This window comes from Anomaloglossus baeobatrachus, chromosome 1, assembly GCF_048569485.1.
Source record: "Anomaloglossus baeobatrachus isolate aAnoBae1 chromosome 1, aAnoBae1.hap1, whole genome shotgun sequence".
In the NCBI taxonomy this organism is placed as follows: domain Eukaryota; kingdom Metazoa; phylum Chordata; class Amphibia; order Anura; family Aromobatidae; genus Anomaloglossus; species Anomaloglossus baeobatrachus.
Window position 1 is genome coordinate 133,208,416 of NC_134353.1, and position 13,516 is coordinate 133,221,931.

The window sequence follows — 13,516 nt, forward strand, 5'->3', positions numbered from 1 at the left end:
GTACCGGAAACACGTGCGTGTGAATGAGGCCATAGACAGAGTGGAGAAAGCATGCAGAGCGCACGAAAGAAGTGACATGTTGCTTTTTAGAACGCAGCAATTTGGCAGCATGCAAATCGCTGTGTTCTAAAACGCCACGTGGCCATGGATTATGCACAATCTTCATAGATTGTGCTGGGGGCGCAGGACGCGTGCAAATACGCAACGTGGGCACAGAGCCTATCTGTCAAAGTCCAATCCATGAAAATATAATAACATTAACCCGTGCGGTAAATGTAGAGAAAAAAAACATGTAAATGCCAAATTAGCCATTTTTCAGTCAACACATCTCCCTATAATATGCAAAAGTGATGAAAGCGCCGTCATCAGCGCCATTGATGCAAAAATAGAAAATGAAGGGATTTGGAAAATAGCGACACAAAACTAATTATTTTACATTTTCAATTTTTTTTCACAATCAAAATTAACCCCTTACCTCCCTGCACACACTATACATGGCTGGTGTTGTGTTATTAGATCACTTTTACCACAAGACAAACACTGTAAAGACATAAACTGACAAACAATGGAAGACTTGCATTATTGTTATCACCATTGCTCCTCACTTGGAATTTTTCCCTATTTCCCAGCACATTATATGGTAAAATAGCGTCACTCAATACTACACCTCTCCATTGAAGCTGTGTCTCCTTATGGGATAAGAAACTGCAAAAATAAAAACTGGCCATGGTGGGAAGGGGTTAATGAACCACAAGTAATAACATGATATGTGTGCTGTGATCTGTGCAGAGAACATACTTCTCCCTTGTTACTGTCTGCGTGTATGAATAATAAAGTTTTGTGACTTTGAATGTGTTTCTTCCTCTCGCAAGGGCTGTCTGGGAGGTGTAGTCCCATCGCTGCGTCCTCCCTTCCCCGGCCCTGGTGACTGGGAGCGGCAGGAAAGCAGAGGAGAGAGCGCGGTGACGCTGCGGGGCCTCGGTACTTTCCGGTGAGTGGCGGCGGCTCCCGTATTCGGTCCGGAGCTGCATGTTTATACATGTAGGGTCTTATTAGCATAAAAAAAAAGGAGACTGTCCATACACCACTGTATATAGCACCCTAATCCCTGAGTTTAGGGGGCTCCCGCAGCAAAATACTGGTGGTTGTGACGGCACCCGTGCCCCGCACTGACTGAGGAGAGGGGGAGGCCGGGTGCCCCGCACTGACTGAGGAGAGGGGAGGCCGGGTGCCCCGCACTGACTGAGGAGAGGGGGAGGCCGGGTGCCCCGCACTGACTGAGGAGGGGGGAGGCCGGGTGCCCCTCACTGACTGAGGAGGGGGGGAGGCCGGGTGCCCCGCACTGACTGAGGAGAGGGGGAGGCCGGGTGCCCCGCACTGACTGAGGAGAGGGGAGGCCGGGTGCCCCGCACTGACTGAGGAGAGGGGAGGCCGGGTGCCCCGCACTGACTGAGGAGGGGGGGAGGCCGGGTGCCCCGCACTGACTGAGGAGGGGGGGAGGCCGGGTGCCCCGCACTGACTGAGGAGGGGGAGAGGGAGAGGGAGAGGGGGGAGGCCGGGTGCCCCGCACTGACTGAGGAGAGGGGGAGGCCGGGTGCCCCGCACTGACTGAGGAGGGGGGAGGCCGGGTGCCCCGCACTGACTGAGGAGGGGGGAGGCCGGGTGCCCCGCACTGACTGAGGAGAGGGGGAGGCCGGGTGCCCCGCACTGACTGAGGAGGGGGGAGGCCGGGTGCCCCGCACTGACTGAGGAGAGGGGGAGGCCGGGTGCCCCGCACTGACTGAGGAGAGGGGGAGGCCGGGTGCCCCGCACTGACTGAGGAGGGGGGAGGCCGGGTGCCCCGCACTGACTGAGGAGAGGGGGAGGCCGGGTGCCCCGCACTGACTGAGGAGGGGGGGAGGCCGGGTGCCCCGCACTGACTGAGGAGGGGGGGAGGCCGGGTGCCCCGCACTGACTGAGGAGGGGGGGAGGCCGGGTGCCCCGCACTGACTGAGGAGGGGGGGAGGCCGGGTGCCCCGCACTGACTGAGGAGGGGGGGAGGCCGGGTGCCCCGCACTGACTGAGGAGAGGGGGAGGCCGGGTGCCCCGCACTGACTGAGGAGAGGGGGAGGCCGGGTGCCCCGCACTGACTGAGGAGAGGGGGAGGCCGGGTGCCCCGCACTGACTGAGGAGAGGGGGAGGCCGGGTGCCCCGCACTGACTGAGGAGGGGGGGAGGCCGGGTGCCCCGCACTGACTGAGGAGGGGGGGAGGCCGGGTGCCCCGCACTGACTGAGGAGGGGGGGAGGCCGGGTGCCCCGCACTGACTGAGGAGAGGGGGAGGCCGGGTGCCCCGCACTGACTGAGGAGAGGGGGAGGCCGGGTGCCCCGCACTGACTGAGGAGAGGGGGAGGCCGGGTGCCCCGCACTGACTGAGGAGGGGGGGAGGCCGGGTGCCCCGCACTGACTGAGGAGAGGGGGAGGCCGGGTGTCCCGCACTGACTGAGGAGAGGGGGAGGCCGGGTGTCCCGCACTGACTGAGGAGAGGGGGAGGCCGGGTGCCCCGCACTGACTGAGGAGGGGGGGAGGCCGGGTGCCCCGCACTGACTGAGGAGGGGGGGAGGCCGGGTGCCCCGCACTGACTGAGGAGGGGGGGAGGCCGGGTGCCCCGCACTGACTGAGGAGGGGGGGAGGCCGGGTGCCCCGCACTGACTGAGGAGGGGGGGAGGCCGGGTGCCCCGCACTGACTGAGGAGAGGGAGAGGGGGGAGGCCGGGTGCCCCGCACTGACTGAGGAGAGGGAGAGGGGGGAGGCCGGGTGCCCCGCACTGACTGAGGAGAGGGGAGGCCGGGTGCCCTGGTACCACCCTACAGGCAGCAGCATTGGAGCGTCAATATGTGCCCGATCACCCCCTGCGGTGGTCACACATGGCAGTTGCGTTGGCTCTTGTTGCGCTGTATGTATAAAGTCCACAGTTGTGATGTCCTCATTCATTGGCTGAGGCTCCTCATTGTTGTATCTGTGCACTGTACTTTACAGAAGGGGGGCGTCTGAGCTTTATTTGTGGGATCACCACACAGGGCAGGTGGGCAGCTGCGTTGCCAACTTTTTTTTTTTTCTTCTTTCTGGACAGCGTCTTAAAGAATCATGTAAAGTCAACTTTTTTTTACGGACACATTAGATGATTGTAATAAATCTTTAAGATCATTAGTAGTGATGAGCGGGCATGTCCATGCTCAGGTGCTCGTAATGAGCTGTTGGGCGCTCAGACGGGCGCAGCTCGTGTGCTGAATATATTGGAAGTTAATGGGGAACTCCACCATTTTTTAGGGAAATCTGGAAAAATGCTTGCATTGCCCATTGACTTTCATTATGCTCAGTACACCAGTCCAGTTCGTCTGATTGCTCTTTACTAGAGATTAGTGGACCCGTGGAAATTCAGGTTCAGCTGGACTTCAGATAAAGTTCTGTTCTGGGTCCAAACTTGATCTGAACACCAGTGGAAGTCACTGATTGGGCAGTTTAGGTCTCTTGCAGCCAGCCATAAATCAAACACTGCCGGATGAGTTGGGCGGGCAGATGGTGGGGTTTTGTTTTTTTTTCATATAAATACACAACATCCAGAGACTGCGAGCAGCTCGTACTGGGTTGGGAACAGCGATGCTCGATAGAGTGATTATCATACATAAGGCACCCAAACTCCGAACTCAGACACTGAGTTTTTATAAAAGTCCATGTTTGGTGCGAGCCTGAACATTACAGTTCAGGTCCGATCATCTCTACTTGTTATGATTACTGAGAACTCTGGCATGGTAGTGCTCACTCATCACTAGTTACGACTACCGAGCACCCGAGCATGGTAGTGCTCACTCATCACTAGTTACGACTACCGAGCACCCGAGCATGGTAGTGCTCACTCATCACTAGTTACGAGTACTGAGCACCCGAGCATGGTAGTGCTCACTCATCACTAGTTACGAGTACTGAGCACCCGAGCATGGTAGTGCTCACTCATCACTAGTTACGAGTACTGAGCACCCGAGCATGGTAGTCTTCACTCATCACTAGTTACGAGTACCGAGCACCCGAGCATGGTAGTCTTCACTCATCACTAGTTATGAGTACCGAGCATGGTAGTGCCCGCTTATCACTAGTTACGAGTACCGAGCTCCTGAGCATGGTAGTGCCCGCTTATCACTAGTTACGAGTACTGAGCACCCGAGCATGGTAGTGCCCGCTTATCACTAGTTACGAGTACCGAGCTCCCGAGCATGGTAGTGCCCGCTTATCACTAGTTACGAGTACCGAGCTCCCGAGCATGGTAGTGCCCGCTTATCACTAGTTACTAGTACCAAGCATCTGAGCATGGTAGTGCCCGCTCATCACTAGTTACGAGTACCAAGCATCTGAGCATGGTAGTGCCCGCTCATCACTAGTTACGAGCACCGTTTCCAGCCCATTAATGCTGTATGAAGGCACGAGCTGCGTTCACTGTGACCCGTAAAAGGTGATAAATCCGGTTCTGGAAATCTGTGCAAGTTTCTCCAGTTTGAATAAATATCACACAGGTATCACATTTTTTTTACTGACAGGAGAAAAATGTGCCTTATTTTTATTAACTATTCAGGACTTTCTGGACAGCTGAGCCATCCTGGTGGGGAGCAGAACTAAAATGTGGCGGTCCTGTGCTCTACATGCCCCGTGTCATAGAGGAGGACCCCCCACAGGAACGTGCTGTATTTCCAGAGCTAGAAGAACCTGCTCGCACTGTGTCATCAAATGTGCCCACCATAGTCTGTGGTTCACATGTCCATGTTTTAGGCTTTTGTTGTTTTTTGGTGGGCTTTCTGTACACAAGACAAAATAATACATCTGTAGACATGTTCATTTATGATAATTTTTGAGTCAAGGATCAAACTCTGAGTGCAAATCTATGGGTCTGTGAGGAACCTTGACCCTGTCCTCCTCCTCCTGTTCCTGTACACTTTAACTAATAGAAGCTTGAGAAAAACTAACACCCTGACCAAATACTGATGAAATATCGTTTTTTCATGTACAAGAAAAAAACAGTCTGAATGAGACCTGTGGATATGTGTAGAAGGCCGACATAAAATGGGAAATCAAAGCTGTGGTTATCTCTGTGTGCAGTCTGCTTAGCGGTTGACCGAGGAAGCTGCCTGCTATGTACATGCGCTAGGCTGGTCTGGACATCACACCGCACTGAATAAGGCTATGTGCGCACTAGGCGTTTTTTTCACGCTGCGTTTTTATGTGCGTTTTTGTCTAAAAAACGCACCCGCGGCTAAAAAAACGCGGCAAAAACGCATGCGTTTTTGCCGCGATTTGGTGCGTTTTTTGCTGCGTTTTTGCTCACTGCGTTTTTAATCAGTGCACAATGCCATTAAAGATTGTTGATGAAAAAAAAAAAAAAAAAAAGGTCTGATGTCATTTCCTTCTTCAAAATGTTCATTGTATGCAGGAGAGCAGACAGCAGCTGCAGAACTACAAGTCTCAGCATCCTCCATTCACTAGTGTATGCAGGAGAGCAGACAGCAGCTGCAGAACTACAAGTCTCAGCATCCTCCATTCACTAGTGTATGCAGGAGAGCAGACAGCAGCTGCAGAACTACAAGTCTCAGCATCCTCCATTCACTAGTGTATGCAGGAGAGCAGACAGCAGCTGTAGAACTACAAGTCTCAGCATCCTCCATTCACTAGTGTATGCAGGAGAGCAGACAGCAGCTGCAGAACTACAAGTCTCAGCATCCTCCATTCACTAGTGTATGCAGGAGAGCAGACAGCAGCTGCAGAACTACAAGTCTCAGCATCCTCCATTCACTAGTGTATGCAGGAGAGCAGGCAGCAGCTGCAGAACTACAAGGCTCAGCAGCCTCCATCCAGGACTGTATGCAGTTTTTTGCCCAAAAAGAAAAAAAAAATGACATGGGCTTCGCCATATTTTTGTATGCTAGCCGGGTACAGCAGGCAGGTACGGGCTGCCCCCAACCCCCAGCTGCCTATTTGTACCCGGCTGGGAACCAAAAATATAGAGAAGCCCTTTTTTTTTAATTATTTCATGAAATAATTAAAAAAAAAAAAATGACGTGGGCTTCGCCTAATTTTTGAGTCCAGCCGGGTACAACTAGGCAGCTGGGGATTGGAATCCACAGTGCAGGGTGCCCATGCTTTCTGGGCACCCCCACTGCGAATTGCAGTCCGCAGCCACCCCAGAAAATGGCGCTTTCATAGAAGCGCAATCTTCTGGCGCTGTATCCAACTCTTCTAGCTGCCCTGATGCCAGGTGGCTAGCCAGGTAATAATGGAGTTAGGGCTAGCTGTATATTATCAGCTAGCCCTAAGCCCGAAATTCATGGTGTCACGCCAATATTAGGCATGGCCACCATGAATTTCTAGTAATGATAAAAAAAAAAAACACAACACACAGAAAAATATTTTTATTAGAAATAAAACACAACACAATTAGTGACTCCATCTTTATTGAAATTAACCCCCCTCCGCAGTAATCCTGGGTCAGGGTCCCACGCCGTCCAATCCGGATCCAATATCATCTGATCGGTTTGCTGGAAGGCAGAGCGATCAGATGATGTGTCAGGATCAAGTGCCTGAATCCCATCACACATCAGCTGATTGTATAAAAGCCGATTATACAATCAGCTGATGCATCAGTAGAAAAAAAAAAAAATAATAATACTCACTTATGTGCTCTGCTGATGACCGGCAGCTCCTGCAGCGATCGATTGGACAGGAGTCTGATCCTATACGATCGCTGCCGGAGCTGCCGGTAATCAGCTGATGAAGTCCCCTGACGGCAGGATCAGCTGATAGCCGGCCGGGCGCGAAGAAGCCGGCGAGACTACGATCAGCTGATGCGTCAGGTGACTGCATCAGGTGATCAGCGCCAGGTCCTGCAAGCAAGGTCCTGCCGGCCGGGGAGACTGCACACAGCCAGAGCGGCGGTACCGGGAGGAGATGGGAGCGGGCATGGCACCGGGACCCTGCGGACAGGTGAGTATATGACATTTTTTTATTTTTCTACTGTTCACTTTGGTTTTCGCCGCTGCCTCCACCTCCCGCCCAGACACGGCGCCGCACGGAGCTGACATGCACAGGACGGGAGGTGGACGCAGCGGTGACGGTACCGGGAGGATTCCTGCTTCTGTGTTTACCAACAGAAGGAATCCTCTTCCTGTACACGTCACTGTAGTGCCCACCCCTTGCGTGTATAGCTGCGTTTTTAGTCATAGAAACGCGGCTATATGCGTTTTTCATTGCGTTTTTAACATCTCATTGAATTCAATGAGTGAAAAACGCAGTGAAAAACGCAGAAATAATTGACATGCTGCGTTTTTGTGGTCACCACAAAAACGCAGCTAAAAAAAAACGCTGTGTGGGGACAGCACTTATGAAAACCCATTGACATTGCTGGGGAAGCAATGTCACTGCGTTTTCAGCACAAAAACGCGGTAAAAAACGCCGCTAAAAACGCGGCAAAAACGCCTAGTGCGCACATAGCCTAAGGCTATGTGCGCACTAGGCGTTTTTTTCACGCTGCGTTTTTATGTGCGTTTTTGTCTAAAAAACGCACCCGCGGCTAAAAAAACGCGGCAAAAACGCATGCGTTTTTGCCGCGATTTGGTGCGTTTTTTGCTGCGTTTTTGCTCACTGCGTTTTTAATCAGTGCACAATGCCATTAAAGATTGTTGATGAAAAAAAAAAAAAAAAAAAAAAGGTCTGATGTCATTTCCTTCTTCAAAATGTTCATTGTATGCAGGAGAGCAGACAGCTGCAGAACTAGTGTATGCAGGAGAGCAGACAGCAGCTGCAGAACTACAAGTCTCAGCATCCTCCATTCACTAGTGTATGGAGGAGAGCAGACAGCAGCTGCAGAACTACAAGTCTCAGCATCCTCCATTCACTAGTGTATGGAGGAGAGCAGACAGCAGCTGCAGAACTACAAGTCTCAGCATCCTCCATTCACTAGTGTATGCAGGAGAGCAGACAGCAGCTGCAGAACTACAAGTCTCAGCATCCTCCATCCAGGACTGTATGCAGTTTTTTGCCCAAAAAGAAAAAAAAAATGACATGGGCTTCGCCATATTTTTGTATGCTAGCCGGGTACAGCAGGCAGGTACGGGCTGCCCCCAACCCCCAGCTGCCTATTTGTACCCGGCTGGGAACCAAAAATATAGAGAAGCCCTTTTTTTTTTAATTATTTCATGAAATAATTAAAAAAAAAAATGACGTGGGCTTCGCCTAATTTTTGAGTCCAGCCGGGTACAACTAGGCAGCTGGGGATTGGAATCCACAGTGCAGGGTGCCCATGCTTTCTGGGCACCCCCACTGCGAATTGCAGTCCGCAGCCACCCCAGAAAATGGCGCTTTCATAGAAGCGCCATCTTCTGGCGCTGTATCCAACTCTTCTAGCTGCCCTGGTGACGGGTGGCGAGCTAGGTAATAATGGAGTTAGGGCTAGCTGTATATTATCAGCTGGCCCTAAGCCCGAAATTCATGGTGTCACGCCAATATTAGACATGGCCACCATGAATTTCTAGTAATGATAAAAAAAAAACACAACACAGAGAAAAATATTTTTATTAGAAATAAAACACAACACAATTAGTGACTCCATCTTTATTGAAATTAACCCCCCTCCGCAGTAATCCTGGGTCAGGGTCCCGCGCCGTCCAATCAGGATCCAATATCATCTGATCGGTTTGCTGGAAGGCATACCGATCAGATGATGTGTCAGGATCAAGTGCCTGAATCACATCACACATCAGCTGATTGTATAAAAGCTGTTTACACAATCAGCAGATGCATCAGTAGAAAAAAAAAAAAAAAATAATACTCACTTATGTGCTGATTACCGGCAGCTCCCGGAGCGATCGATTGGACAGGAGTCTGATCCTATACGATCGCTGCAAGAGCTGCCGGTGATCAGCTGATGAAGTCCCCTGACAGCAGGATCAGCTGATAGCCGGCCGAAAAAGCCGGCGAGACTACGATCAGCTGATGCGTCAGGTGACTGCATCAGGTGATCCACAGCCAGGTCCTGCAAGCAAGGTCCTGCCCCGGGGAGACTGCACACAGCCAGAGCGGCGGGACCGGGAGGAGATGGGAGCGGGCATGGCACCGGACCCTGCGGACAGGTGAGTATATATGACATTTTTTTTTTTCTACTGTTCACTTTTGTTTTCGCCGCTGCCTCCACCTCCCGCCCAGACATGGCGCCGCACGGAGCTGACATGCACAGGACGGGAGGTGGAAGCAGCGGTGACAGTACCGGGAGGATTCACGCTTCTGTGTTTACCAACAGAAGGAATCCTCTTCCTGTACACGTCACTGTAGTGCCCACCCCTTGCGTGTATAGCTGCGTTTTTAGTCATAGAAACGCGGCTATATGCGTTATTCATTGCGTTTTTAACATCTCATTGAATTCAATGAGTGAAAAACGCAGTGGAAAACGCAGAAATAATTGACATGCTGCGTTTTTGTGGTCACCACAAAAACGCAGCTAAAAAAAAACGCTGTGTGAGGACAGCACTTCTGAAAACCCATTGACATTGCTGGGGAAGCAATGTCACTGCGTTTTCAGCACAAAAACGCGGTAAAAAACGCCGCTAAAAACGCGGCAAAAACGCCTAGTGCGCACATAGCCTTAGGCCCAAGATCCTTGTATAAAATGGACTGTGTGAACAAGCACATAGACTGATACTAGGTCCATGTGCCATCCTGGGCAGAGGAGAAAGTAAAACAGTACACAGACATTACAGCACAGAATCACAGCTGATTTTTTTTGTGAGGTAAAACATTTCCCTGCCTGTTTTTAAAATATGTTTTACGCCAAAGAATAATTTGTGATCCTGTGCTGTAATGTCTGTATATTTTTTTTCCTTACTCCTCGGCCCAGAAGATATGGTATGATCAGACCATTTCCCTGTACAGTCAGACACGGCCATTACACAGTACACAGCAGGGACACATATGTAAGATCATCTCAGCACAGGAACACTTTATACAACATCCAATTGTGAATATAGTTAGACCAGCAGGGGAGCTGAGTACTATGCAAAGAACACAGACCTAAAAAATAACTTTTAATATAAGTGCAGTTAAAAAGGGAAAAAAATCACTGGTGAGACTAAAAACCAAAAGTACCAATGGTCCAAATCAGGCCAAAGGGTTAGAGGGGCATATGTGAGCCCAATAATACAACAACAACCACCACCTTAGCTGACTAGAGGTAAGATATACACTTAATAAATCCTCTATAGTCGTGCCAGCAGGGATGGAACACTCATATGACAAATATACCTTTTCTATATTCAACCCTGTTCAGGGAAGGTATTTACATATATGTCAAAAACGAGTACTCTGGTACCTTATAGAAAACCGTAGAGGAATGAATCCCTCAATGATTGGAACGGTCTTACCAGGTCCAGAAGTCAAAGACGGGCATTGCGGCAGGCCACCGGCTACGAGGGAAAGCTATCAATCAGCACCTCAGGTCCCATAAGAGCCAGAGACCATGATCAGGCATACAGAGAGGTATTGATGATCAGGCATATAGAGAGGTATTGATGATCAGGCATATAGAGAGGTATTGATGATCAGGCATATAGAGAGGTATTGATGATCAGGCATATAGAGAGGTATTGATGATCAGGCATATAGAGAGGTATTGATGATCAGGCATATAGAGAGGTATTGATGATCAGGCATATAGAGAGGTATTATCATCCAATTGTGGAAATAATTATTCTAAGATCTATTAATTAAAATCAACGTTAAAGGGGTTTTCTCACAAATATTTTCTCGTGTTGTGTTTCGCCTCTCCTCTCACACTAGGGTGACATAGATGTGAATTCGGCACCAGGAAGATGACAGCCATTAAGCATGCCCTGCAGAGGGATATATTTACCCCTAATGATGAGCGTCTTCTAAGTATTGTCAATGTCTGCAAAGCTGGGAAAAAGAAGAAAAACTGCTTCCTATGTGCCACCGGTAAGTTAGCTGAGGATGCGGCATCTTCTAGATCCTTACACAGCAACACAGGCGGCCAGGATAAAGGTGCCATGTTGTACATAGTATAATCATCTGCGTTTTCTCCAGGAAAGTAGTTTAGGGATCCTTTGGTTTGGAAGTAGAAATTTTCTATTAGTAATCTCTTTGAGTGATCCAGAAATACAGCTTTACAATGCTTCGTTCCCTCCTGGACCCTGACTGACAGCCTATTAGACATTTTCAGCAAAAACTCGTACCCAAAATTTGTGAGATGGTAAAAATCTGAGATTTTTACAAACTAGAAATGTGTCCCTCAGGCTTGAAAAAGTTGTGACCTTGTGGTGTAAGCTGCAGACTATACTAGTCACACATGATGGTGCGCCATTATTGTAGCGTAATGCATTTCATCATTGTACTCAGTGACGACGGAGTGGCCCGCACAGGTCCGAGTGGTGAAAGTGAAGAAGTCCGATAAAGGTGACTTCTACAAGACGCAGACGGCATGGCTACTCATGGACCTGTCTATGGTGGATGCCAAGGATGCTCTTAAAGTAAGTGATGTGTGATATGAAATACGTATGGAGGAATGGGAGGGGGGCAGAGAAAGAATTAATTAAATATGAAGGTGTGACTTTTAGCTTTTTAGTGCTACACAATCCTCTACCTACAGTGCCTTAAGTATTCGGCCCCCTTGAATTTTTCAACCTTTTCCCACATTTCAGGCTTCAGACATAAAGATAAAAATGTTAATGTTCTGGTGAAGAATCAACAACAAGTGGGACACAATTGTGAAGTTGAACGAAATTTATTGTTTATTTTAAACTTTTGTAAAAAATAAACTGAAAATTGGGGCGTGCAATATTATTCAGCCCCTTTACTTTCAGTGCAGCAAACTCACTCCAGAAGTTCATTGAGGATCTCTGAATGATCCAATGTTGTCCTAAATGACTGATGATGATAAACATAATCCCCTGTGTGTAATCAGGTCTCCGTATAAATGCACCTGCTCTGTGATAGTCTCAGTGTTCTGTTTAAAGCACAGAGAGCATCATGAAGACCAACGAACACAACAGGCAGGTCCGTGATACTGTTGTGGAGAAGTTTAAAGCTGGATTCGGATACAAAAAGATTTCCAAAGCTTTAAACATCCCAAGGAGCACTGTGCAAGCGATCATATTGAAATGGAAGGAGTATCATACCACTGCAAATCTACCAAGACCCGGCCGTCCATCCAAACTTTCATCTCAAACAAGAAGACTGATCATAGATGCAGCTAAGAGGCCCATGATCACTCTGGATGAACTGCAGAGATCTACAGCTGAGGTGGGAGAGTCTGTCCATAGGACAACAATCAGTCGTACACTGCAAAAATCTGGCATTTATGGAAGAGTGGCAAGGAGAAAGGCAATTCTCAAAGATATCCATAAAAAGTGTCATTTAAAGTTTGCCACAAGCCACCTGGGAGACACACCAAACATGTGGAAGAAGGTTCTCTGGTCAGATGAAACCAAAATTGAACTATCTGGGCACAATGCCAAACGATATGTTTAGCATAAAAGCAACACAGCTCATCACCCTGAACACACCATCCCCACTGTCAAACATGGTGGTGGCAGCATCATGGTTTGGGCCTGCTTTTCTTCAGCAGGGACAGGGAAGATGGTTAAAATTGATGGGAAGATGGATGGAGCCAAATACAGGACAATTCTTGAAGAAAACCTGTTGGAGTCTGCAAAAGACCTGAGACTGGGACAGAGATTTGTCTTCCAATAAGGCTCGTTTCACACGTCAGTGAAAAACACTGACGTTCTTCACTGACGTGTAAAACACGCCTATGTCCCTCCGTGTGCCGTGATTCACGGCACACGTGGGTTGTCCAAGTGCAATCCGGGCTCCGTTCTCCGTGGCCCATGATTGCACTTAGAAATCAACTCACCTGTGCCCGCTCCCGCTCTCCATGGTGCTGAACGCTCCCGTGGTGCAGCATCTGGCCAGCGCAGACCTCCGCAGCAGCTGCTTCCGGGTCGGCTGCGTCGTGCATCATGAATATGCGCGACAGTAATGAGTCGGCTCAGAAGCAGCAGGCAGAACAGGCTGCAGAGAGCGTCGCTGGAGCCGGGTTAGTTAAAATGCTTTTTATTTTAGAAGCACGTTTTTTTCTGGCACGTGTTTCACGGACCACACCACTGTCCGTGGGACATCAGTGATGCTAGAAAAAAATGGACATGTCTCCGTGCGGCAATCACGGACACGGGTGTACGCCGCACGGAGACACGTTCAGTGAAAAATCACTGATGTGTGAGCAGACCCATTCATTATAATGGGTCTGCGCATGTCAGTGATTCTGGTACGTTTAAAAAAAAAAGCACAAACGTACCAGAATCACTGACGTGTGAAAGGGGCCTTAGACAATGATCCAAAATATAAAGCAAAATCTACAATGGAATGGTTCACAAATAAACGTATCCAGGTGTTAGAATGGCCAAGTCACAGTCCAGACCTGAATCCAATCGA

At 49.4% G+C, this 13,516-nt stretch overlaps 1 protein-coding gene across 7 annotated transcripts in view; it reads left to right on the forward strand.

The window, feature by feature from the left end:
- The first annotated feature begins 885 nt into the window (after window positions 1-885).
- EXOC1 (exocyst complex component 1) overlaps window positions 886-13,516 on the forward strand; it is a 162,415-nt gene continuing 149,784 nt past the window's right edge. For all 7 annotated transcript variants that reach the window (XM_075347053.1, XM_075347056.1, XM_075347057.1 and 4 more), the window contains exons 1-3: window positions 886-991; window positions 10,847-11,002; window positions 11,423-11,553. In XM_075347053.1, coding sequence (XP_075203168.1) covers window positions 10,879-11,002; window positions 11,423-11,553 — 255 coding nt within the window. In that variant the 5' untranslated portion in view covers window positions 886-991; window positions 10,847-10,878. The remainder of the gene's footprint in view (window positions 992-10,846; window positions 11,003-11,422; window positions 11,554-13,516) is intronic.